Raw genomic sequence first — 25,611 nt, 5'->3', positions numbered from 1 at the left:
CTCTCACCAGATATCGTTGTTTAATAATCAGGAAAATAATACGAGAGAACAGCGGTTAGTTTATGAATTTACTATCCAAAACCATTTAAACATTCGTGCCACATTTAGTTGTTACCGTACTGCAATTCTAGTCTTTTAGTTACCAAAGAGAATTGCTAGAGGAATCTATTTAATTATTATTCAAATTACCAGCCTTCGGTAACCAACTGCTCGTTCACCATATTGATAACGTTCATTTAGTAAACTAACTTGGATGAATTAAATTTAAATATAACCCAAATGAAAATATTAAAAGTTTAGTTATTCTTGCGCATTTGGCTGAAAAATTAATGTAAAAAAGAACATTAACATTTGAGTATCTTGATATGTATTCAAAATAGCAAAGAGGAAAATAAACATTATTCAACCGCTCTAATTTAAGAAACTGGTGTTTCTGACTAGTTATTTTGCGATATGAATCAAAAATGAAAGTACGAATTGAAGAAGTGACTATGATGATGATATATCATTCTAGATGCAGTGAGGTTTCTGATGAATTACAATTTGACGAAATCGAACTTGTGATATAGGCAGGAGTACTGTCTGGATTTTTCCTCCGTGCAAACTGTAAAATATTGTAGTGTTTTACAGATTTTTCTCGATAAGGGAGGCTAGCAATCGATAGCCACTATATGATGACATGATATGCATGTTTGTATAAAGTAATAACTCTAAGTATTAGACCTCTATTAACCAAGATCTTTTTGCGATATATCTCAAAAACGAAAGATGATTTGAGGAGTGACTATGATGATGACATGTCATTCTAAATGCAGTGAGGCTTCAAATGAATTACAATTTGACGAAATCGAATCCGTTTTATAGACAGCAGTACTGTCTGGATTTTTCCTCTATACAGGATATATAATAATGTAGTGTTTTACAGATTTATCTCGATAATGGAAGCTAGCAATCCATAGTCAACTATTTGATGACATTATATGTATGTTTTTATAAAGCAGTAACTTTAGGTATTGGACTCTGTTAAACAATATCTCTTTTTATCGAATCCATACGAAAACAATTAAAGAGTTTATATTTTTCAATGCTATCAGTGAATTTATCAAAACTGGGAGTCCAAAGTTGTATTAGAAGCAATTTAAAGATTGCCAACATCATGAATACATTCTTTATAACTCAGGAGTTTTTTTACAGGAAAATATAAAATGAGTGTTCCATCATTTAACATTTCAATAGTGATGGTAACCAAATTCTGAAACTTGTCCGAAAATTTCGCATTATTTAGCAAAAGTAGCAATATTTGCTAATTCTCTGATAAGCTGCCTTACTTTTATATATATTATCAAAAATAGGTGCTTTAACAATTTCTATAATATACCATGATTATTTTCTTCTGTTTTCTTATTTCTAAGAAAAAATTGATTTGGTGATACTCCAATGGTATGCCTGGTATTAAATATGAGATTGATTATTTTTCTATTTTAACCCTTAACTGGGGAGGGGAAATTTTAGGACTTAACTGAAGAGGTGCGGTCTACGAGATGCATTTCATTTATACTCAAATTAAATTTTCTAATAAATGCAATAGTAGGAAAATCTGCCAATATATTTTGCAGACATTTTTCTTGATATATAGATATATTTTAGAAATTTTTCAAATATATTATCATTCAAAAAAGTAAATGCATTGGAGCATACATTTTCTTCTCAAATGACATGTTCCAATAAATAATATTCTTGAAAAAAACATATTACTTTTTCCTTTTTAAATCATATTTAATTTTACAGTATATGAAGGTATAGAGAAGAAAATATAATGTAAATTTCAACAATTATATGAAAAATAAAAAAATAAAAATTGGCAATGGGTAAAATTGGCGCTTTTTTTATCGGCTTGTGTGACTTTCATAGTACGGTTTTCTGGGGCATTTTAAACATACAGGTTAAGAACTAGTATATAAATCAACCTATAAATTCTGCACATATACAGATTGAATATGTGCATATTAGAATCAGATACTGATTCTACTATGTATGTTCAAACATAATTAATATTTCTAGTGATAGTGTATCTTGAAAAATTTATAAAATATATTACTATACGAAGATATACAGGGTGTTTCATAAATGATGGGAGTAACTTTAAGGGGTGATAGTACACATCAAGACGAGTAATAGTTAATAGGAAACCAAGTGTCCCAAACGTCTTCCGAAGGAGATAGGCGCCATCAAAGTTTAGGGCCCTAAATTTCAAATGATGATAAAAAACGGAAGAATGGATCGATTCATTTGCGGTTTTAGCTAAAATCATTTTTTAAATTAGTATTTTCGTAATAAAAATTTTTAAAGACAAAGTTTAAAAAATGCCGATAGAGAGCGCTCTAGACTTTAGAGTACCGAACAACTACTTTTTACCAGTATTTTTTTTATTATTATTATTTTGTTAAATGTTTACTAAAGCTTAGACTTTAACTTAAATTTTGAGCGCAAAATTGAAACCATCGGGAGCGGTTAAGTGGCGCAAATTTTACCGCGTTCGGGGGGGTTAAATTTTAAACGCTTGTATCTAATGACCATCTACTTGGACCTTACCTTCTGCCAGAACACCTGGATAGAAAAAAATATCTTACCTTTCTGCAACAGTTGCTGCAAGAAATGATGACAGATGTTCCCCTTCGTATCCGGGAGGAATGTGGTTCCAGCAGGATGGAGCACCAGCTCATTATGCGCCAGAAGTGCGAAATTATCTAAACGCAACCTTTGCAAATCAAAGGATTAGGCGAAGTAGTCCTGTTCCTTGGCCAGCGCGATCGCCCGATCTTTCATGCCTGGATTTCTTTTTGTGGGGGCACCTGAAGAGTCTTATGTATGAGACTCTTATCGAATCTGCTGAAGAACTCGTCGTCAGACTTTCGGTCGCTGCAGGGGAGGTGCGCGATACTCCTGGAGTGTTTCAGAGGGTTCTTGAATCCCTTCGCCGTTGTACCGCATACATCGTCTCTAATGGTCAGTGTTTCGAACAGCTATTGTAATCATTTATAATTAAACTTTTTTTATAATGTAAATGTTCTTTGTTTTCCTTTTTGTCTCTTAAAACGAAATCTCTTTCAGCGCCCTCTATCACTTTCGGGTTAAAATTACGACTATGATTTCTTTGATGAATGTTGTTTGTTTTGGTGTTTTACTATCACCTATTAAAGTTTGCTTCATCATTTATTATTTTGCTCATTAGATACAAGCGTTTAAAATTTAACCCCCTGAACGCGGTTAAATTTGCGCCACTTAACCGCTCCCGATGGTTTCAATTTTGTGCTCAAAATTTAAGTTAAAGTCTAAGCTTTAGTAAACATTTAACAAAATAATAATAAAAAAAAATACTGGTAAAAAGTAGTTGTTCGGTACTCCAAAGTCTAGAGCGTCCTCTATCGGCATTTTCTAAACTTTGTCTTTAAAATTTTTTTTTAAGAAAATACTAATTTAAAGAATGATTTTAGCTAAAACCGCAAATGAATCGATCCATTTTTCCGTTTTTTATCATCATTTGAAATTTAGGGCCCTAAACTTTGTTGGCGCCTATCTCCATCGGAAGACGTTTGGGACACTTGGTTTCCTATTTACTATTACTCGTCTTGATGTGTACTATCACCCCTTAAAGTTACTCCCATCATTTATGAAACACCCTGTATATCTTCGTATAGTAATATATTTTATATATTTTTCAAGATACACTATCACTAGAAATATTAATTATGTTTGAACATGCATATTAGAATCAGTTGAATGCGAACTTTCATCGAAAAACTCATCTGTACAGTTATTCTTATCACTCAAATCACTTTCTGCTTCATTTAAAAGTGTCTGGAGCACTGCTTCATAATAGTATCAGTAAATTGGATGATATTTCGGGGACCAAGTTTTAGCGCCATCTGCTAAGCCTTGTTCATAACTGGGACACTAACAGGGAGGTGCGGTCTTAGAGACCGAGCTTGAAGCAATAACTGTATTATTTAAAAAAGCATCCGCTGAAACCGGTTGAAAAATTGCACGTATATTGAAGGTCTCAAAACAGGAAGCTACAGGGTATATCCATTCAATTGAGCTAAAAATAGAATAGGGGTGACAGAAAATCTATCGCTAGTGGTCTCACCGATCGCACGTCCCCAGTTAAGGGTTAAACAAATATTTTACAGACGCAAGCTTCATAATTTAAGATTTGGGAAAAGATTATAATTTAAGATTTAGTCCTATTTTAATGAATTTAAATTTTAGAAAATAAGCCTTGTCAGAAAATGAAACATCACTTAAAGTATAACTGTATAAGTAAGTTGATGGAAAAGCAAGGAAATAGTCAGAATTAAAATATTACTGTGAAGGGCTGAGAGAGGGAATACCAATTCCAAATATTCCAATTAGTAAATAGAGATATGTCTATTAAAAAATATCATTTTCAGCCAACGAATATCGACAAATGCCTAATCAGTCCATAAAAGACTGAATATTTGATTTACTAGTCAATATTCAAACTATCACAGGTGCTTATCGAATAGCACTGATTGTCGGTCAAGAAGCCAGCGAAACCCAGTCTTGGTGACAAAAATAAGAATTTATACTGTTTGAGTATGTATTTTATCTGTTCATTATGAATATACTGTTGGTTTGAGTTCCGACAGTTTATTTACATGTGCTATTACTTTAGGTTTTCACTTATTTCGTTATATGTCATAATATACAGGGTGGTTATAATTAGAATTCCCATATAAACAGCATCCTACTGCACAAACGGATGAACGGATTGCAACGAACTTTGGTATATAGACTATTCACGAATTTATACGGAATATACACGAATATACACGAATATATAGACTATATACGGAATTTTGAAAAAAAAAATTAGTTTTAAAACGTCCACTAGAGGGCGCCTTTTACGGACAAACATTAAATTTAATACAATTGTGGTGACGCTTTATAAGCCAGATAACAGCTACGAGACATGAGAAATTTCTTTTGTCTTGTGGTTATGTTACGCGGCTACGAACCCAAAGGTTGCGGGCTCGATCCTCCCCTATCGCCAGTAGCAATATTGGTGACCCGGACGTGATATACGCAAACCTTCATACAACTGTTGTGGCGCCCTCTACCAGAAATAAATAAAAAATAAAAAAAGACTGATAAGTAATTAGCCAATAAATAAAAAAATGAAGCTGATAAATAATCAGCCAATAAATAAAAAAAAAATGAAGCTGATAAATAACCAGCCAATAAATAAAAATAAAAATGAAGCTGATAAATAATCAGCCAAAAAAAATGAAGCTGATAAATAATCAGCCAACAACAACAACAAAAGAAAAAAAAATGATGGATAAAGCGCAACAGCCAATATATCACCACTAATAACAGCAAAAACAGGGCAAAAAAAATCGTTCGTCTCACCTCCGACGCACTGGAGGGGGAGTAATGTGGTGACGCTTTATAAGCCAGATAACAGCTACGAGACATGAGAAATTTCTTTTGTCTTGTGGTTATGTTACGCGGCTACGAACCCAAAGGTTGCGAGCTCGATCCTCGCCTATCGCCAGTAGCAATACAATAATTTACAAAAACGGAATACAGAAACAATACTAACTATTATTGACAAGTTTCTGATCACCTTGCCATCGAACCACATTTAGTAAAAGTAAGGAAAAAATATCAGTACGCTTTTTGAGGAAAAAAAAGTTAAGTTTGCAGAAACAAGAACAGATTAGGACGAAATTACACAAGAGGAGCAGTTGTTAATCGTGTCCAAAATGATATAGAGAAAGTTGCTCCAAGTGATCACCTTCATTCACCTGCGCAATTTCAAGTCGATGAACAGTGTGTTCAATAGCAGATCGTAATGATCAGTTGTGATGCTTCGCACTTGAAGCGTTATGGAGTTTCCAACGTTTCTCTGTTTTTCATTTTATTACTCATAATTCTTGTTCTGGATTGTTAATATTGTTTATGTATTCCGTTTTGGTCTTTTATTGTGTTAAATTTAATATTTTTCCGTAAAAAGAGAACATTTTGGAACTAATTTTTTCTTCGAAATTCCGTGAGCACATCTTGTATATAGTCTATACACCAAATTTCTCTGCAATCCGTCCACCCGTTTGCGTTGTAGGATATTGTTTATCCTACAATTCTCAAGTTCAATTATAACCACGCTGTATTTTAACAATAAAGCCTGAATAAAAAAAAAACTTGTTTTTCTTAACATAAAGAAATTTGGCCACATGTATCCTGAGTGTAAACAGAATATCGTCTTTTACCGGTGTCAATCGGAAATAATGATATTAAAAAGATATTTCAGGCCAATAACAAGTTATAAGAATTTTGACATTCACCAGAAAGTATCGACATTTGCCATGCATCAGTTTTTCACAGTTAAAATACGCATATACCCACATGCGATTCACAAATCCACTGCTAGGTTCCGCAATGGCTGAAATCAATTCTACACCTTATTTCGAGCTCGCTCAACCACTCTCTGGAGAATAACAGCTTTAAAATCTATTCTCCCTATGACATAGATTTCTAAATTCGCCGTCTGATTCCTAATCACACCTCTCTGACTGCGTGTGATCTCATTCTGCAGGAGATCTCGAGAGGCTCCAGCGCTTCTGGCTTCAGGGCGCCTGCAAGCCCAAACACAAGAAGCGGAATGTTAGTAAACCCCTCGACGTGAACCAATTCATGAGCGCCTTCCTCCTCCTGGGATGCGGAGTGCTCTTCACAATCCTGGTTCTTCTGCTAGAACACATTTACTTCAAATACATCCGACACCATCTGGAGAAGACGGACAAAGGAGGATGCATCACACTGATCAGTTTGGTAAGCTTTCAGAATGAATACTTGGGAATCTGAAATCAGAATGGAAACATTCAGTCTTGAATTGCATAAGAATAAAGAAATTAAATTAAACCACTGGGATTAATTTATATGAGACGTTATAATGATGGCGATTAACTTTAAGCAATGTTTAAAGGTGTACTCAATTAACATTTTCTCGAAATGTTTAGTTGATTATAATTGCCTAAGCCTTTAAATTTCAGAATTTCCATTTGATGTTCATAAATGGGCAATAGGTTGTGTCACTTATAAGCCTAATTTATCAATTTAATGAATATTCCAATCTCTATTTTTTTTAAAAAATTAAACAGTGGAAAGTAAAAAAAAAGAAAAGAAAAGAAATAGCACCTTAAGTTGCAGTTAAATAACTATATGCTGGAGATGGAAAAATCAGCATAATTAAAGTAACAAAACTTTATTTGTGGAATGTATTTTAGATATGTATATGCCTCGAAGGCATAACTAAGTATTTAGTTTTTTTTTTTTTTAAATTTTATTTCGAATATTTAAAAAAAGCATGTCTAAATGTGTCAAAGTTTTTTTTTTTATAACTAAACTTAATGTTCTTCTCTATTTTCTGCATGATTAATCCACTCTTTGAGATATTTATACACAAATGAGGATTCAATATTTTATTTTGAAGCAAATTATATTTTTTTTCAGAGCATGGGAAAATCCTTGAGTTTTCGTGGTGCCGTGCAGGAAGCTACAGATATCATAACGCATCATAAATGTAAGAATCCAGTTTGTGATACGACATTGCGTAAAACTCAACATGATCTTCACATGGCACAACTGAAAATACGGGAACTTCAGGCAATGAATAGCATGATGGGAGTCAAAGTTATTCCAGAGAATAAAGAGTAAGATCTATCGCATGTTTTGTCAATTTTTTTTTATTATTATTTCTTGTAATTTGGCAAGGAAACATTTATATCAAGATCAGAAAGTAAAATTTAATTTCAATTTCTTTTTCTCTTCTTAACTAAATATTTTTAAGATGATCCATGAGTTTTCAGAGGAAACATTAGGACAAACTTTCAATTTGGACTTACAATTTTATAAAGTTTAAATATTTAATACAAAAAACGTCTTAGTGCTCTATCTGCTGAAATAAATCCACTTCAAAGGATTAATATACCAAATAATTGCGCGAATGGACCGCAATGCATTCACTTTTAGTACAAATTGTTAACTGTATTTACCATATACTAGAATTTCTCCTACAAGAATGGAATATAAGTAGGAATGATAAATTAACATTTTTGTTCCGTGACACCCTTCTAACTAAATGGGACCAATCAAATTTGGCATTATCAGAAAAACCAATCAAAATGATAATATGAATATAATTAAAAGATGATTCCTTCTGCAAAAAAAAAGATGATTAAGCATTATTTCTTACATAATAGTTTTATTTTTACACAAAAGGAAATCAATCTTCTGCTTAGTTAGTGTCAAATATTTGCCAATTTATTTAAAATTCAATTAGATTTGTCTGCATTGCCTGAAACATTGTTTTTGTAATTGAGAACTCACATGAATCAACAATTTAATCAAATGTTGGTGAGTGGTGAGTGCCTTCTGACATTAGTAATTCTTTCGAATAACTATTTACACCTGCATTGAAGCTACATCCACCCCATTCATCAATGATAACTTGTGATGATAACTTGAATTTCTAATGCATTCTCGATAAGTAAACTTCTAAATTACTCTTATATTTTAAAGTTTTATGGATTAGCATCGGGCTATAATGGAGACTATAAATGTTACGAGTAACAGTGTTATTATCTTTAAAAATTAAACTAAGATAAAGTAGCGTGATATTTTAACCACGGTTATGAGGTTGCATTGGTTCTTGAGTGTTCAACCCTATAATACCGGTGTAATGCTGATTGAATAACATTATTTAAATGTATCTGAATCAACATCCTTACACTATTAATTTGGTACGAGATGTAACTATAATTTAACTGTCTCATAGAATTTCGTTAAAAAAATTTACTTAGATTGTAATATAATTCTACTTTCGAAACCTTTCAGAGTTCTAAAAATACATTTTTTCAGAATAATCTCTCTCTCTCTCTCTTTATCTTCGAATACAGTAACTCAAAAATACAATGAGTTTGGATCCATAAAGGAATCAGTTGAGGTAGATCAAACTTCTTCAAAATACAACTGAAGAAATGTACCTGTCTGCGAGTACAAATCATTAAAAAGAAAATGAGTATGTAGACGAAATGAGACTCATAGACAACTAAATGTGTGTAAAAATTTGAACCATATCTGTCATGGGTTGATCATCTGTTGACTTGTGCATTCGCAGGCAGACAAGGGAAAAAAAACTTAAATAAAGAAAACTTTATGAGCTTCCTTCTGCCCGAAATTTCTAATCTGTATGTATATGTTAAGTCAGTTATCTCACTCTCCGACCCACCACGAAGGCACACGGATTTAAACCATAAAACTGAATGACCGGACCGCCGCAATAGCAACATTGGCGGGAATTGTGGTTGAGTCCTAAGGGCGGTCACCGGCCACTGTACAACCCTCCCCGAAGGAAGTACGCCCCGTCATCGATGGGAGGAGTCAGATCCCCCACCTATTATTGTACCCTCCAGGGTGGCGAGATCCAACCACCATGCCGGAAGCATCTCATCCTCATTTCGAGGTGCCCCCCGGGGGGATATATATATGTTAAATCAACCATTTGGAAGCAAGACGTCTAAAATGCCTATTCATTTTTCCCCATTAAACTATTTAAAAAAAGCTGCGTATTGATTGCATCAACTCGGGAAAAAATCAGGAAATCACGCTGGCTTTGAGAATCTTTGGGTTAACTTTCGAGAGTTAATTATCTTTTTCCTAAGTTCTTGTAATATGCTAAATGGATGCAAATTCTTATAAAGAGAAAAAAAAATATACTGACTTTTATTTCCCATATTCAAATATAAAACATTACAATTGTGAAAAAATTTCGAGCTCTGTAATTTGATGAATCATCACGTTGCGGACATTTCTATGCACGAAAAACACATTTTTAAAAAAATTATATCTTTCCCACACATTACTCAGAAATACTTTAAGGTAAACAGAATTAAAATGCGGTATGCTAACTACATTTCGAATTTGCACAGATCTGCCAAATTTAGATAAAATAAATTCACAGGAAACTCTGTCTGTCTGGACATCCGAATGCAAGTGAATACGACAGCTACAAAACATGAAGAGATGGTTAGACAATATTTAAACATATTTTTAGCATCTAAGTATCAGATCTGTATCAAATTTTGAACCAGATCCGTCAAGGGATTTATCAACTGTCAATATGCACTTTCGGCTAATTTTAAAGATGTTGATTGAAATGAGCAACAACTTTGATAGATGGAGTTTAGAATTCTAACTTTTTATTACAGCTTCTGTTCTGTATCATACTTTAATTTCAGTTGACAAAAATAAAGACGTGGGGTTTTTACAAGGTGGTTATAATTAAAGTTCCACTTTGAAATGGCCATAAAAGAAAAACTACTGGCCAAATGTTATCAGAATTATTAATAGTTTAAAAAAGGTTATGGGAATTTCTTTTCCGTCAAAAAAAGTCCAAAAACTCACCAGTGGCGTTGTATGCAATATTGCCAAACAAACTAAGAGACGAATATATCGGTTTAAATTGAGTTTTTGATTTTTGATTTTTTTTTTGAGTTTATTATTTTAATTATCTGAAACATTCTACAAAGCATATTTCAATGTAGCTTCCACCATTTTCTGAAAACAAGTCATATCGCATTAATAGATTCTCATATTTGGCATATTTGGTTATGCTTGGCGCAGCATATCCAAATATGGCTCTTGCGCCAAAAAACACCGAACAACTAATCAAGCATTCTCAGCAGTAGCTCTTAGCATATCAATGAATGTCGGTGTATCATATCTTATCTTGTTTAACAATATTGCATACAGCGCCTTTCCCCACTCAACTGTAATGAGTTTTGGATTTTTTTTTTTTTTGTCGGAAAAGAAATTTCCATGTCCTTCTTTAAATTTTTACCAAATTTGATAACATCTGGTCCAGTAGTATTACTTTTATGACCATTTCAAAGTGGAACTTTAATTATAACCACCCTGTATATGCTCAGTTTTATTCTCAATATTAAGTAGAATTAAGCATTCATGTATGAGTTCTAAAATAATTGTGCACTCGTGGCGTTCACAGCTTCGTTAGTGCTATATAATTTTAAGAAACGGGAGGAAGTGGGAAACGCATCTATTTCAAAACATGCGAGAGAGTTTCCGGGGTGGGGGCCACTTCCACTGTTTAATCAGAATGAAAGTAGAAAGTTCACTCAAACGATAATATCATGTATTACCTAAAAGTAAGTTATAAAAATAGAACATAATCCACAAACAAAAATTGAATATATGCAATTCAATTTTAATTTGAAATTTTTTAATAGACGGCGCCATATTTAAATTTGTGAAGATACAATCATAAGTGTAACTTTTCACAGAATGACTGGGAATCAAAATTACTCTAATTCGATTATGCAATACTTAATTGTGCAAAAGCCCCCTATCACATTTCTTGAATCTCCTACCTCATATGGAAATCAGAGTAATAATTAATTCATAATGAAGTTTATTATTAAAGGTACGTGAATCAATTTTATTAGCGAATATATTCGATTTCAAAAATATGTTCATATAACGAAATATTCAGAAATATATGTTTGTGTCTGGAGTTATAAATTTTGCCTAAAATTATGGATAATTTTCAGCAATTATTTAGTAACAACCTGTTCCTGTATTTTCTTAAACGCTTTTATTTCATTTGACAGTCTCATATTAGTAAAAAAAAAAAAATCTCTTATTTTTGATGCGCTGAATTTACTATCACATTACTGGAATATTTTATAATTGTGTATTTTTGATTAAAAAACGATTAAAAGAAATTTCAGTGAAAATACATTATTATAATTTTTTAATTCCCATTTTCGTAAGGTAGCATCACTTAATGATGGATTTGAAAAGTAACAGATGTGAAGGTTTTCAAGATCAAACGATTTTCTCAAATGTTCGTGGTATTACAAGAAATTCATTAAATTATATACTTTTTTCAGCGTTTTCCAATAAGAATGAGGAAATGATACATGGTAAGGTTTTTATTATGAATTTAATTTGTCTTTTGCTCATTATTTCGAAGGTTTATTAACATTTTTTCAGATGAATAAGAGATCGGGTCTCCCAAATTTGCTACCACTTCTAACCTAGAAATTCCACTCCTAAATATGAATTGTTTTTATTATTTCGAACAGAGCAAAAAAAGGAAAAGAAAACCCGTATAGAATAAGAATTGCATAAGAAAATGTAGTATTAATGCATGATATAATTTTTAAAACTACTCTTTAGTGTATATAAAAATAAAACTATTTTAGATTGTGTTATTTTTAAATCAGTTTTAAGTTAATTTTTGAAAATATTAGGATTGAAGTGATTTTTAAATTAATTATGCAAATGATATACGAGTTGTATTTTTAATAAAATTGATTGATCATATAAGAAATTATGATATATATGAAAATTATTAAAATAAAGAGAAGAAAGATATTAAAATAGATGTTAAGATGTAAAATTATTAAATTAGGATAAAAACATTAAAATACTATCTCATCAGATTCCCAGATTCTATCTTTATAAACATGAAAGAAGTCAAGTGCATAAAGAGTAACAACTATTGTAAAATATTTGTTATTTTAAATTCTCTTATATGTGAAACTAAGAAAAACAATTTTTGTCTTCTTCATGTACGCAAAAGAAGCAAACTAAATAAACAAACATAAAATATTGATTCTAAATCCAGTATTCAGAACAAATTGCAACCTGTCTCACACAAGAAATTTTTCTCACTATTCACAAGTAAATTGAATTTTATAACTTTACGATGTTGCTTACATGAGTCGCAACCTATAATTTTTAGGATTTCTGCATTCGCTTTAGCGGTTCATTTCATTTAGTAAAAAAATATTTATTTAAAAAATCATTTTAAATCATTAATTATCATATATGGATTATGCATTTATTTAACGTTATTCCAATAAAGTTCGCATTCCAAAAGTAATGGCTGTCCCGCAGATGAAGCGAGTTAAAGAGCTCGAAAAATCGATCCTTTTACTGACACCATATGGACATTTAAAAAAGTAGTTACTTTGTTAGTTATCATGTTCGTCGTCTAATTCTATTGAAAGCTACGAAAATCGTCCCTCTTTTTACAAATGTGATAATGACATGCTAATACCATTTAATTAATCTAAACGGTATAATACCTCATGTAGGATCAACTCCATTGCATATATCTGGGCTTCCCTCTTTATGAGGATAAATCATTTATATCAAAATAAAAGACAAATTTGGGATCCGAGATATTAAAATTTGTGTGTTACAAAATAATTTTATGGGAAAGTACATCTGTTTGGAAAAAACAGAGCATAACTAAGCTACATACAGCACATTTTCTAGCTGGTTTCATTTCTTTTGAGATGCTTTTGACCTTGGAATGACTGCTAAGGTAATGTATATGTTTATTTCCAAATTCTGATGGCAATAAACGCATTAAAACACAAGAGAAGAAAAAACAAAATGAATTTACAAAAAAGTTATGTATAATAAAAGTTTCTTTATAGCATAATCTCGCAAAGATGCAGGCATTTATCATATCAGAAGGCCTTATTTCTGATATCCTACTTCGAAAAACATTGAAACTAATGCAGTAAGATGAGCCTTGACGTTCTTATGAAACCTTTAACTCCTAGCCAATTTTAAATTGAATTACCAACTCTCGCTTGTAAGTCGTTTCCAGGATGACAGATGAGAGGGAGAAAATTAGCCTCTACTGGGAGTCTTGCTCAACAAGTTGATAATGTGGTTTGAAAGAAAAGGAGGATACTGGAATCTTAGTCAACGAGGTGGTCGACCATCCTGTTGAAATTGCTTCTTAGAAGATAAAAGTTTAGCCATTCCTCCTTCATACCTTTTTTTAAAGAAAGCTTAAAGGTCTCCTAAACTAATGAGAAACTTTAACTCTCTAATTCCTCAGAATGTTTTAGTTCAGGTACATAAGAATATAGGAAATTCTGTGTTTCTACCTCAAAAATAAGAAAGAAAAAAATCACATTCTCCATTTTGACTGATCTAGACTGATATATATATATATAATATAATTAGTTCCCGTTTAGCTATTAAAAATATTTTTATTCAGCGCATGTATGATCGGATATCCATTGACTGTCATCTCATCTGTCTTCTAAACCTATCTGGGAGAGGATCTTTTCCAAACAAAGTACGAGTTACGGGTATTCAAATAATTTAATGACACTGAAAATAAATTGGCTGTGATATCCAGGTGATTAGGAAGAGCTCTTTTTCGTTGAATGGGTGTTTTACGGTTTTACCATGATGATAGAGCTAAATGAAGGTTACGAGCAGCCATAAATTACTGGTAGCAACATTCTTTGAAGACAGGACCGGAAACCTAGTCATCCGTTATCGCAAATGCCAAAATCTTCACAATAATTTAACGTAACTGCAATTGGTAATTGATTCATCTAGTTATGCTTGTTTTTTTATATTCTATCGAATTTTTTTTAAAAAAGCATTTCTTGTAATTAATTTTCATTGCAATGTCTCCTTGAACTAAATTTTATTCATCATTCGCTATTTTATGATTACACATGCACTAGTGTGGAACTAAATTGGCAATTTTTTTTAATGTAGTTTGGTAATAGTGGAGAAAAGTTGTTTTTTCGGTTAAAAAGGAATTTTTAAAAATTTAGTGCAATACAACAACATCCTGAAATGCCGCAAAGAGTTTAAAGTTTGTCAAAAAAATTTAAAACATTGAGGAATTTTAAAATGGGTCTTTAAAAAAATGGTTAGATTTTAGTTTGGTAATAGTGAGGAAAAGTTGCATTTTAGGTTTAGAAAAGACCAATTTGGTTACAATGCTACAATATCTTGAGGTGCCGCAAAGAGTTTAAAATTTGTAAAAAAGTTGAAAAATCATAAACTTTAATAGAATTTTTTATGAATTTTTCGTACGCATAATGTTACAAAAGATGGTTTTAAATACTATATAAGCATTACAATCAGAAAAATTTATTCATTACAAAATACAATAATGGAAATAAAATATTATTAAAGTCAAATTTTGTGTTTCTTTCTTCTGTATATTTAATGATTACAAATGTTACAGCTACAAAATTCCGCATTTCTATTCATTTCCGCATTAAACTATCTTTTATTTTCTATGAACTTTTGGTATATTCACAGGTGAATCAATTAATTTTTGCTCTTATTTATCCTTCTCTTGCTTTTAAATCAGACACATTTTGAACCGATTAAGTCTCTTGTTTCTTTCCACTGCTTGCGTGTGACAAGGAAGTCGGGAAAAGTTGATAACCAGGTCAACTACATTGTTAGCTCAGCTTCAAATGTCTTGTATATAAATATAATATTACTAGTTAAATATAATATCAGTATTATTTAAATGGTCATAGTTATATTGATAACCTATTTTGCTACCACAAGTGTATAAATATTAATATTTGTACTTGTATAAATGAAAAATGTACCAGTTATGGAACAAGAGTTTCTAAACTATCGACGGTAACAACAAAATGGTTATAAGTAATACTGATAAAATTGCCACAAGCACTTTGAGGAAGAAATAAACAAGATAAAGTAAAGAACTACAGAGATTAGTTAATTTTAATCAAGAACGGATAAAAAATTCTAGTATGGCGGAAACTTTTACTGGCGACAATGACAGTGCTAATGTAAAACTGTGTTCTTTACAAAAAGAGACAAACCAACCAAATCCTGCAAATATATTTTAAGATCCTGGCTGAGTACATTTTGAAAGTGTATGGGGTTTAATATCACGATTAAACAATCATATACTTATGGTTTTAAACAACTGTTTAACCTTATCTCATATTCAATATATCGCTATGACGATCTAAAGAATGTTATATACCTGATTATACAAAGAAATCGGTACATCGCTGTTCCAGAAAATATCCTTTTGTCCATAATAAGGATAAACGTACAATTCAAAGATAACTTAGTTTATCATGTATTTTAAAAGCAAGGAGTCAGGAAAATTAAAGTTCCAAAGATAAACTTCGATGCAAAGGATTACATCGACATGAAGTCATGGATTGAAAATGACGTTGCTGCACCTCACCACCACAACCCATTGTAAAAACATGCTTCCAGAGACTCTCTCATAGTGTTACAAATTTCACTTACAGAAGGATCCTTTTCTTAAACAATTTTGAGATTATGTCTAATATAGCACTAGCACTTCATAACAGATCCGTAAGTAGGCAGTTCAACTTCAAGCAAATTACTAAATTTCCTGAAAAATAGGACATTCCGATATTGTTCTTGTCTTCATGAATTCGTCATTTTTATTCACAAATAAGCACAAACTAACAAATCAGATGCATAAATCAATTATACAAAACAAAGAGCGGAAACGCCACCTTAAATGAACTTTGGCAAGGTTTCTGACCTGACACCAGCTTGTCACCACTCTCAGAAAAATCCCGGCCTCCCCTCAATAACATATGTTCCGGTGAAGTTCCAGTGTCCTTGATGCCATGATAATACAAAAATAAAACTGTTTTTATATTTCTATTCAAATTATAACGTCTATTTAAAACTATTTTATTTCATAATCAAGACACGCAAAAAGCCTTGAAAAAGCTCCAAAATTGTATTTTTACCAGATTTTAATGTCTTTGTGGTATCTCTAAACATACTCTAATACTTTTCATATTTGTAATTTATCTTATCTATATATACCAAAAGCAAATTTTCGGATCTATTATAAATTTTAAAAAAGTTGATTATTTCTTAAAAAATACTTTAAGATGTCGCAAAAATATCAATTTTATGAAACTTTAGTGTTTTTGCGGCACTTTAAGTAGTACTCTAATATTTTTCGTATTTTTATTTTATTTTATATACGCCAAAAGGTAAATTTTTCGCGCTATTACAAATTAAAAATCAAAAGTTGATTTTTTCGTTCTGCCAAAACTTGCACGGATAGAATAATAATGCTCGTGAACTAAATGTTATTCTTCTTGCTTTGTTCTGTTATTACACTTGCAAAGATAGAATAATATCCATACTATATATATTAAGATGGATTTGACTCCAAATTCAATGCAGAATAGAAATTAAGAGGAAAATTTCTCAAACAGAACTTTGAGTCCAAATCTCTTATACTTCTCGGTATAAGAGAAGTATAAGAGGTTTTCTTTCATTTCTGAACATATCACCATATTTACAGACTAAGCTAAAAATTGTGTGTATTTAATTTTAAAGAAGTAACCAAACTTTAACTTTTTATCTGTAATTCGATTATATTTATCACCATCTATGAAATATTCTTACAAATTCTTCACAATATTATACATCGTTACACATTCTTAATAATATCTTGGAGAATAATATCGTATAATATCTTGTGACATTAGAGATAAGAATTATTTACGTTTCTGCGGGTCATATTCCGCCTGCAAGGAGATTTTATCATGCATGATTATATGATTTAATTACATTTATTTTTAATTTGTAGACATAATTAGATGAATTTATAGACCGTACTACTAAAGTAATATATAAAAAAAATTGAAATGAAACATATTTTGAATGGGTCTGATTATTAAATTTGTATATTTCAAATTATTTGCTTCAAATCCATAGCTGTGTTGTCTTTTGTAGGTATAAATTTGAAATAACATTTCGGATTTTTTTAAATATATAATTTTTTTCCTTAAATAAATAAACATAATTTCAAACATAATACTTCTTGTATATCCTGATTAAATTTTGACACTGAATACCATTCTATATTAGATAATTGCAATGTCGACGGAAAATATAAAACAAATTCATCTGAAACAATTTTTTATAAAAGATGCAAAGTGAAATTCTTGAGTGTCTGCGTCTGATTTGCATGGAAAAAGAAAGAAATAATTTTATCACGTTTCAGATATTTTAAAAGAATGATAAGACTAATTAGATCAAACCATTTGATTCTGTAATAATCGTTTATTACTTTATTAAAATTATTTATTAACTCATTTTACTTGTCATGTTTTCACAACTGAATGAAGGAAAATGAATTATTCGAACATGAAACGCATCATGTTTCATATTATAAAAATCCAGCAATAGAATTAAGTATTTGAAACTTACAAAAATTTAAATTAAATTAATTTTCAATGCGTGCATTTAAGGTCTTGGGATTTCCAATTTACAGCTTATGTCTGAGTTAAAAATAAAATTTAAGAAACTATGCATAATTCTAAATTTAGGAAAATTAATATATCAAATTATTTTCCTGGGCAGAATTCAGGTAGAATTATATGATGCATTTGCTTACGCTTAATGAATTAAGCACAGAGATGCAGATAAGCCAAAATTCATCCGCTTTAACCTGAGGCATGTACTATTGACTGATTACGAAGTTGGGTCGTGATGTCTTCGCTCAGTGAAAAATGAAGCACAAGCAAACCGACAGCAAATCCATGTCAACCACTTTTATTACAAGGTATTGTTGAAACCAAGATTAACTGGTAGCTGTCTTCACTATTCAGCGCTATATCTCGAATATAATTACTTTTTAAAAATTATTTTTACAATGGTTGTTTTTCAGTTGAAATCTGCTTTAATCCTTTCCAGTTCCCTAGTAAAATCCTTACAACCTACGAAAGATTTTTTATGAGGGGTTAAAAAAGTTTTTTTTAATGATAAATAAGATAATCAGATGCTTAAAATTCGATTGGGCTACCTTAATAGCTCTGAAATATATTAATTATATCATTAAATATCATTTAAATTTAAAAATGGTAAATATGCTTATCATTTGCCGATCACGATGTAAGGGGTTTCGTAACGGATTTAAGTTCCAGCGTTTTTTTATTAAATTTTTATTCCTGAAATAGTTTTTAGACATGAAAACCACTGTTTTGTATTCCTTAGGTCAAAGTTATTCTTATATTTAATTATCAATATTTGTTTTTGAATTTATTTAATTTAAATTCAGCATTCTTTTTTAAATATGAAGAAAAATTGTTGATGCAGTTGGAATTTCTTAAAATTCGGAAACTTCCTGTTAATAATTTTATGCAGATTTTGACTTAAATATTGATGTTTTGATGATTTGAATATTTTGATTTACTACATTTTAGTTTATTTTATAAATTAAAACATGGTTAAGATAGTATTAATAAAATTGCATCAAATTTGCAACAGTTAAATTTCTATGCAATGTAGCGACCCTCCCAGCCATCCTAATTAATGCAAAATGAAAAAACTTTAATATACGATATTACTGAATTTGAATTTTATGATTTCTAATTAAAAAATAACGTTGTTTTATATTACTTACAATAGAGTGGTGAATATGCCTATCAATGTTCATTCGATGATATTTTTGTCCTTAAACTTCACTGGTAAGTATGCTTTTCGCTTTCATTTCCCCTGGGAGACCTCTGGTAAAGTATGCATACAATCTCTATTTCGCAAAATTAAATGGCAAATGAACGAACTTTTGATGTTTTAATATTTATATCATCCGTTTGTCATGATATAACTCTAAAAAAATATTTTTCAATGTCCCGGAATTATGCCCTAAAAAGGATTAAAATGTTCCATGATATTTTCATTAATATGATAATACAAAAAAGCATGCAAAATAATTTACCAACAGCCTTATGCTCAATATTATTTAGCATAAATCATGGTAGTGAAAGCATCAGATTTCCAGTTTTAGTAATAATTATATTCCTTTATTAATTATACATTTCTTTACAGGCTGAAGAGTACCGAACCGCTGAAAACTAGAGACATGACACACAATATGGTCATAACGAATGAAAGCGAGCCAGGTTATAAGACGAATCCTCTGCATTCATATGGTCCTCATTTCATCAAAACAAGTACAACACCATCGCAAGTTGCAGAAATAGAGACCGTGTTATGATAACAACAATATTTTCATCACAGTACTTGACTTTTGATACAATTATTCATAGTTGATTAGAAAATAAATCTAAAATAAAAATGGAACGAATTGTGATGTGTTCAAGAGCATTCATATCTCAAAATGAATAATAAGCGTCTGACATCAAAGTAACATTTCGAAAATCAGTAGAAGATAAAAAAAAAAATCGTAAGTGTTGGTAGAATATACTATTTCATGGAAATGAATCTCTGTAGAGGGCGTTAGCTTCTGGATTGTTACTTGTGTAGATGACTTTTCATCTCTTTAGGAGATGAAAGGAAATAATACATTCAGAAGGATTCAAATACATCATTTATGTTTAAGAATATATGAAATATTTTCTTAAATGCTACAACAATGCCAGACGATGATCTAAAACATTTTTTCCAGTTCTGAAATACAGTGCTTTCATTAAAGTTCTGCTATAAAAATCATTTGAATGAACATAAATATTATTATCCAGAAAAAAATGAGTAATTCAAAGGATCTTTAAATACTCTGAATAAAATATGACGAAATAATTAAAAAAAAATCTAAGTGGCAAATTTTTCCATCATCAATCATTCATTTATGGTACTTGTTACATACATTTCCCCATACATATGTTCTCTTCATATTCTCTTTACCTCCAAGTATTCCACGTAAACGAACAATTAGCACTAGGATCTGGAAAGTGAAAAATAAAAACTGGACTCATTTTTGCCACATTCACTTCCACAAATTAAACAGCAAGCTTGAAAGTGATACATTGTGACAAGAAAAAAATAATTCAAGGAACATGAAGATGGTGTTATCAGCTTTGAAATTCCTGATACTTGGTACAATACTTAGCATAAGACTTACTTGTTACACACTATGTCTTAGTATTTTATTGTTGAGCCTTTATTGTTAAAAAAGATGAAGTTTCTTTGAAACTTAATCAATACAAAACTTGTTATGGCATGGGTGTGCTTTTTTCCCATTTTACCACCGAATATCTAGTCGTGTTTCGTGTAGTGATGGTATGTAGTGAAAAAAAGAAAGAGCTCAGAGCACCAGCACATTCCTGATAACGAACTATATTATATGTTTTATATACACACGTTATTATTATACCATTAATAATTGACAGAATAATTATAAAACTGATTAAATTTTACATTTATTAATTAAAATAAGCATATGATTTTCCATTTTTGGATATTTAGTTAGTCTAAGTAATAATAAAAAGAAAATCAGTTTGTAACTTATCAACTGATCAATTAAATTTTACTTCAATCAATACAATTTTTAGGATTCTAAACTGGTCTTCCTTACCACAGTATTTAAGTATATTCAGGTGACTTGAAGAATTCCTTGGTTTGTTGATTTTGTATCATTTTAAGTATTAATTACTTAACTTAAAATATAATGATTAAATTCTGTATGAAATGCATATATTTCTGAAAGCATGATCATCTAGAAAATAAAGTAAAACAAATGTCTAAAATATTTTTATCACAATCTAGAATATATATATATATATATATATATATATATATATATATATATATATATATATATATATATATATATATATATATATATATATATATATATATATATATATATATAAGGGTGACCGGTAAAGATTTTTAAGCCCTTTTAATACAAAACGCCATCTTATATAGCCTCGGAAGTAGAGTCACCTGTAGTAAAATGACTGTATTGAATTATAAATTGAAAAATATATTTCACTGTACCCAACCTAAGTGCGCTTCTAGGTTTATTTTAAATTAATTTTGTTTACTTTCTTGGTTACTTAATTCGAGGAAGCTGCCTAAAAATTACAAAGAATGCACTTTTCAATGTAGGACAATCCCTTTTCCATGTAATGGAAAATTCCTGATTTTAATAGCAAATATCTCCTCGAATTTTATAGTAAATCCATGAAACATTTTCCTTTATTTTTATTATGGTATAGTTTTCATTTCTCTAATTGGATTTTTTGCCAATCACCTTTATTTTTTTAGTGAATTTGGAAACTTTCTTATTTTGCCACCATTTGCCACTTATTTGAGATTTAATATGGCTCAATAAATTTGGAATAGTCACTTCACTTGGTACATTCTACTTTCTTGGGTATACGATGCGTCCTGTTTAATTTTAAGGGCTTACAATGTCTTTAACGAACAACCTGTGTATAAGAGCAAATCATCAGGAAATGTTTAGTCATTTGCATATACAGAGCGTTTATTTTAATCATATAATCCGATGAATAATTTATAATTTACGAGAGCAAGTCCTAATACTAAAGGTAGAAATATATTATAAATTAAGTAAGGGATTATATGATATTTGGGTCAATAAATACAATGTCGAAAATATTAAATACCTAATTTTCGGTCCTATTATTTACAGTTAATTATGTATTCCTGTAAATAGTTGAAACAAAAAATAACACGTTTCAATTCAAAATTGACAGGACTATTAAATTTTGAATCTTAATATTTGGAATGATTTTTGTACCTTTGAAAAAAAATATGCAATAAAGTTGTGAAGGGGTCTTATACAAAGTGGAAATATGCATTAATGTATAATTTTGGTGTAAAGTTTTTTTAATTTTTTTGGTAGGAAAAAATAAGTTTCTTGGAAGTATTATTATTGCTCCTAAGAAACATTTATCATTAAATCATTTTGTTAAATAAAAGTTAAAATGCATTATTTTTTATTCATTTATCTAGCACTTTTGTAATCTACATAACAATGTATTCACATTTACTTTTGTGAATATAAGAATTTGAGGATTGTTTAAAACATTTTTTTTTTAGTATTGAATTTATTTCCTCAAGTTAAAGGAAATATATTTCACTACTACAGTTAATGAAAATTTTGGGAACGGAGATAAATATATACTGACTTCCAATGTTTCAGAACATAGCAATTAAGCCATATTTAAATTGGACCTCTTCTTTTTAATCATATTCAAATTTAGCTGAAAAATCTCGATAATCAAAACATTTAATCAAATGGACGATCTTTTCAAGGATTTTTTTTATTTAAATTATAAAAATGGACAAAAAAGAGACTTGAATTTCTTTATTAAACTAAAAAGATTTAATGGTTTTGCTATTTTTAAAATTTGCTTAATTTCAATTGAAATATAAACCAGATATCAGAATTGCATTCCGAGAAAGTAAATATGAAATACAATTATCATCTTCAAAGCATATAAAGTTTAAAAAAAATTATTATTTTTATGGCTTCACTGCATAAGAATGAGCAAATTTTGTAAATATAAAAATGTCTATATTTATATGTAACAAAAATCAAAGCCATAAATTTAAAATCATAATTAAAGAATTAATTGTAATATAAAATGTATAATTTTTGAAAATTCATCAGTTATATATTTTTTTAAAAAAAATTAACCAGGTTTTATGTTAAAAGATTTTTTTAAAGCAATTTTTTTTTAATCAGAAGGAATAGAAAAATGATTTTTTTAATACTGTTTTTTAGAAACGTATCTCAAGCAGTCCATTGTATTTTGAAGTACTAAGTTTGATTCAATTTGATTCGATATCTTTGATTCATATACGGTATGTAAAAACAACATTCCCAGTTCAATATAACAAACAATAAAATATAAGTGAAATTCAAGCGAATATAGTAAATTTTTTACAAACATTTACTTTTTATATTTTATTAAATAGCTGTTTCGACTTATCTATGTTATGAAACTAAAATTAATACACAGTAAGAAAATAGAATTAAAAGCAATCCAGCTGGTGCTAATACTATCTATGCCCGTAAACGTGGCAGCTAACGTATAGTAGTATTGTAATAGAATGATTAGAAGTTAGTCTTGCTTTTAAGTTTGACATGAAAAGCCTGTGGTGCTGCAATATATCATATTATTTTGCAAAATATATTCGTGTTTTTGTCCGTGGCATACGTGTAGTGGCTGGTTGCAGTGTTAGTTTCTTTGTGAATATTGCATTTCTGTCCATTTGCTTATGGTTTTTACTATGTAGAATTTGTATCTGTTGTGCATTTCTCTATTTATTTGTGAAAAACTGCCCTATTATCAAAAGGGATTTTGCTCAATTAGCATACGTATTTAATTTATAATAATGGTATGGTTGATTTTGCAGTTCGAACTCCTGTTGCAAATATGCGTGTCTAATTTTTTTGTAAGAAATTGCTCTAATAAAATGAAATAAAGTATAAAATATTTCATATATTGAACAATTTTTAATATTTTATTATAATTATTTAAACGTTTTAATATTTTATCATTGTTAATTATTATTATATTTATCGCTGCTAAATATATAATAAATCTCTAAAATTTCCTAATACATAAGTTTTTTCTAGACTGAAAAAAAATTTTGGAACTTATTTACAATTATGGATTAGTTGCAAGGAGAAAAAAAAAACATTAAAATTATTCATCTTTTAAACGAACTTTTATATATTCTTTAAATTTATTAGGCTTTTTGTAATATTTGATTCTTATTTTATATTGGTGTTTGCCTTTTTATGATTTTAACTCTATGTTTGGATCTGTTTCTCAGTTTCTCTCTTCAGATAATTGATACTAATTTTAAATAATTTTCTAAAAAATAAATAAAATCGCATTATATTTTTAAGCTGGGAAATTCCTAATTGACATTTTAGCAAATTCTTCCTCAAAAGAAATTTATATCATCTTCAAATGTTATCCTCATATTCCTAACTGAATAATTTAAAATTCTAACAGAATATTCCTTTAAATCAAACAGTGAAAAATAAGAACCCTAATATTTCTTTAGAACATTTTCCTTCATTTGTTTAAAAATAATTATTCAGAAATGCTTCAGAGAAAAAAAATAAGGTAGCAACTTTTCAACATTTGATGTTTTTTATAATTAATTATGATTCTATTAAAATATGATATTTTATCGTTACGCATTTCTTTATATAACTAAATATCACCAATCTTTTTAAATTCACATAAAATTTCTTTTACCTCTATAAAAAGCATACGAAATCCGTTTTCTTAGGAGAAACTGCATAATATGCTGCATCTTTGACTTGTACAAAAAAGCACATACTATTGTTTATCTTTACGATATAATGTTACATCAAACTTCAAATTGAATATTTGTAAATGTTGTTACTTATGGCATTTTACAAACTCGCTGACAGATCTGTCAGCGATTTAAGCAGAGTGAGCGTCTGTGATTTTTTTCAATAGCACCGACCAGGGCCAAGAGATAGCTGCTTCATGTGTCACATTCGCTTGCACAACCTCTTTTTACAGGGGGACACATTCACACACCACACAGATAGAACACAGAAGAAGAAGAGCTATCATGTCCGAACCGGGAGGCCCAGATCGCGGGGAAAATGCGTTATCCAATGTCAGAACGCCGGCAGTTTTTGCAAATAAATTTTCTTTATTTATTTGACAAATATAAAGAACTTTTGAGTTCTATTATAACAGCTCAAAGTTTAATGCCACTTACTATATATCTTTTGACTTAGATAATCTTTCATATTTCCCTATTATAACAATGTAAGAGCAATACCATGAAAACGTTCTCTAACAATTTAAAAGAATTTAATAGACAACCAATCATACAATACAATACACAACAACAAATTTTCATTTAGTCAATACTTGCATTTATAGCTTAACATAATTAATTCTCGAGGTCGGT

The 25,611-nt window shown here is 29.9% G+C and overlaps 1 protein-coding gene across 1 annotated transcript in view; it reads left to right on the top strand.

The window, feature by feature from the left end:
- Positions 1-21,064, top strand: part of LOC129975756 (glutamate receptor ionotropic, NMDA 2B-like) — a 145,619-nt gene extending 124,555 nt beyond the window's left edge. Inside the window, exons 14-16 of the mRNA XM_056088951.1 lie at positions 6,620-6,855; positions 7,537-7,736; positions 19,759-21,064. Of these exons, the coding sequence (XP_055944926.1) occupies positions 6,620-6,855; positions 7,537-7,736; positions 19,759-19,927 (605 nt within the window). The 3' untranslated portion in view covers positions 19,928-21,064. The remainder of the gene's footprint in view (positions 1-6,619; positions 6,856-7,536; positions 7,737-19,758) is intronic.
- The last annotated feature ends 4,547 nt before the right edge of the window (positions 21,065-25,611 follow it).

Source organism: Argiope bruennichi, chromosome 7, assembly GCF_947563725.1.
Source record: "Argiope bruennichi chromosome 7, qqArgBrue1.1, whole genome shotgun sequence".
In the NCBI taxonomy this organism is placed as follows: domain Eukaryota; kingdom Metazoa; phylum Arthropoda; class Arachnida; order Araneae; family Araneidae; genus Argiope; species Argiope bruennichi.
The sequence above is the reverse complement of the archived record's forward strand: the minus strand, read 5'-3'. Positions and strand labels throughout refer to the sequence as shown.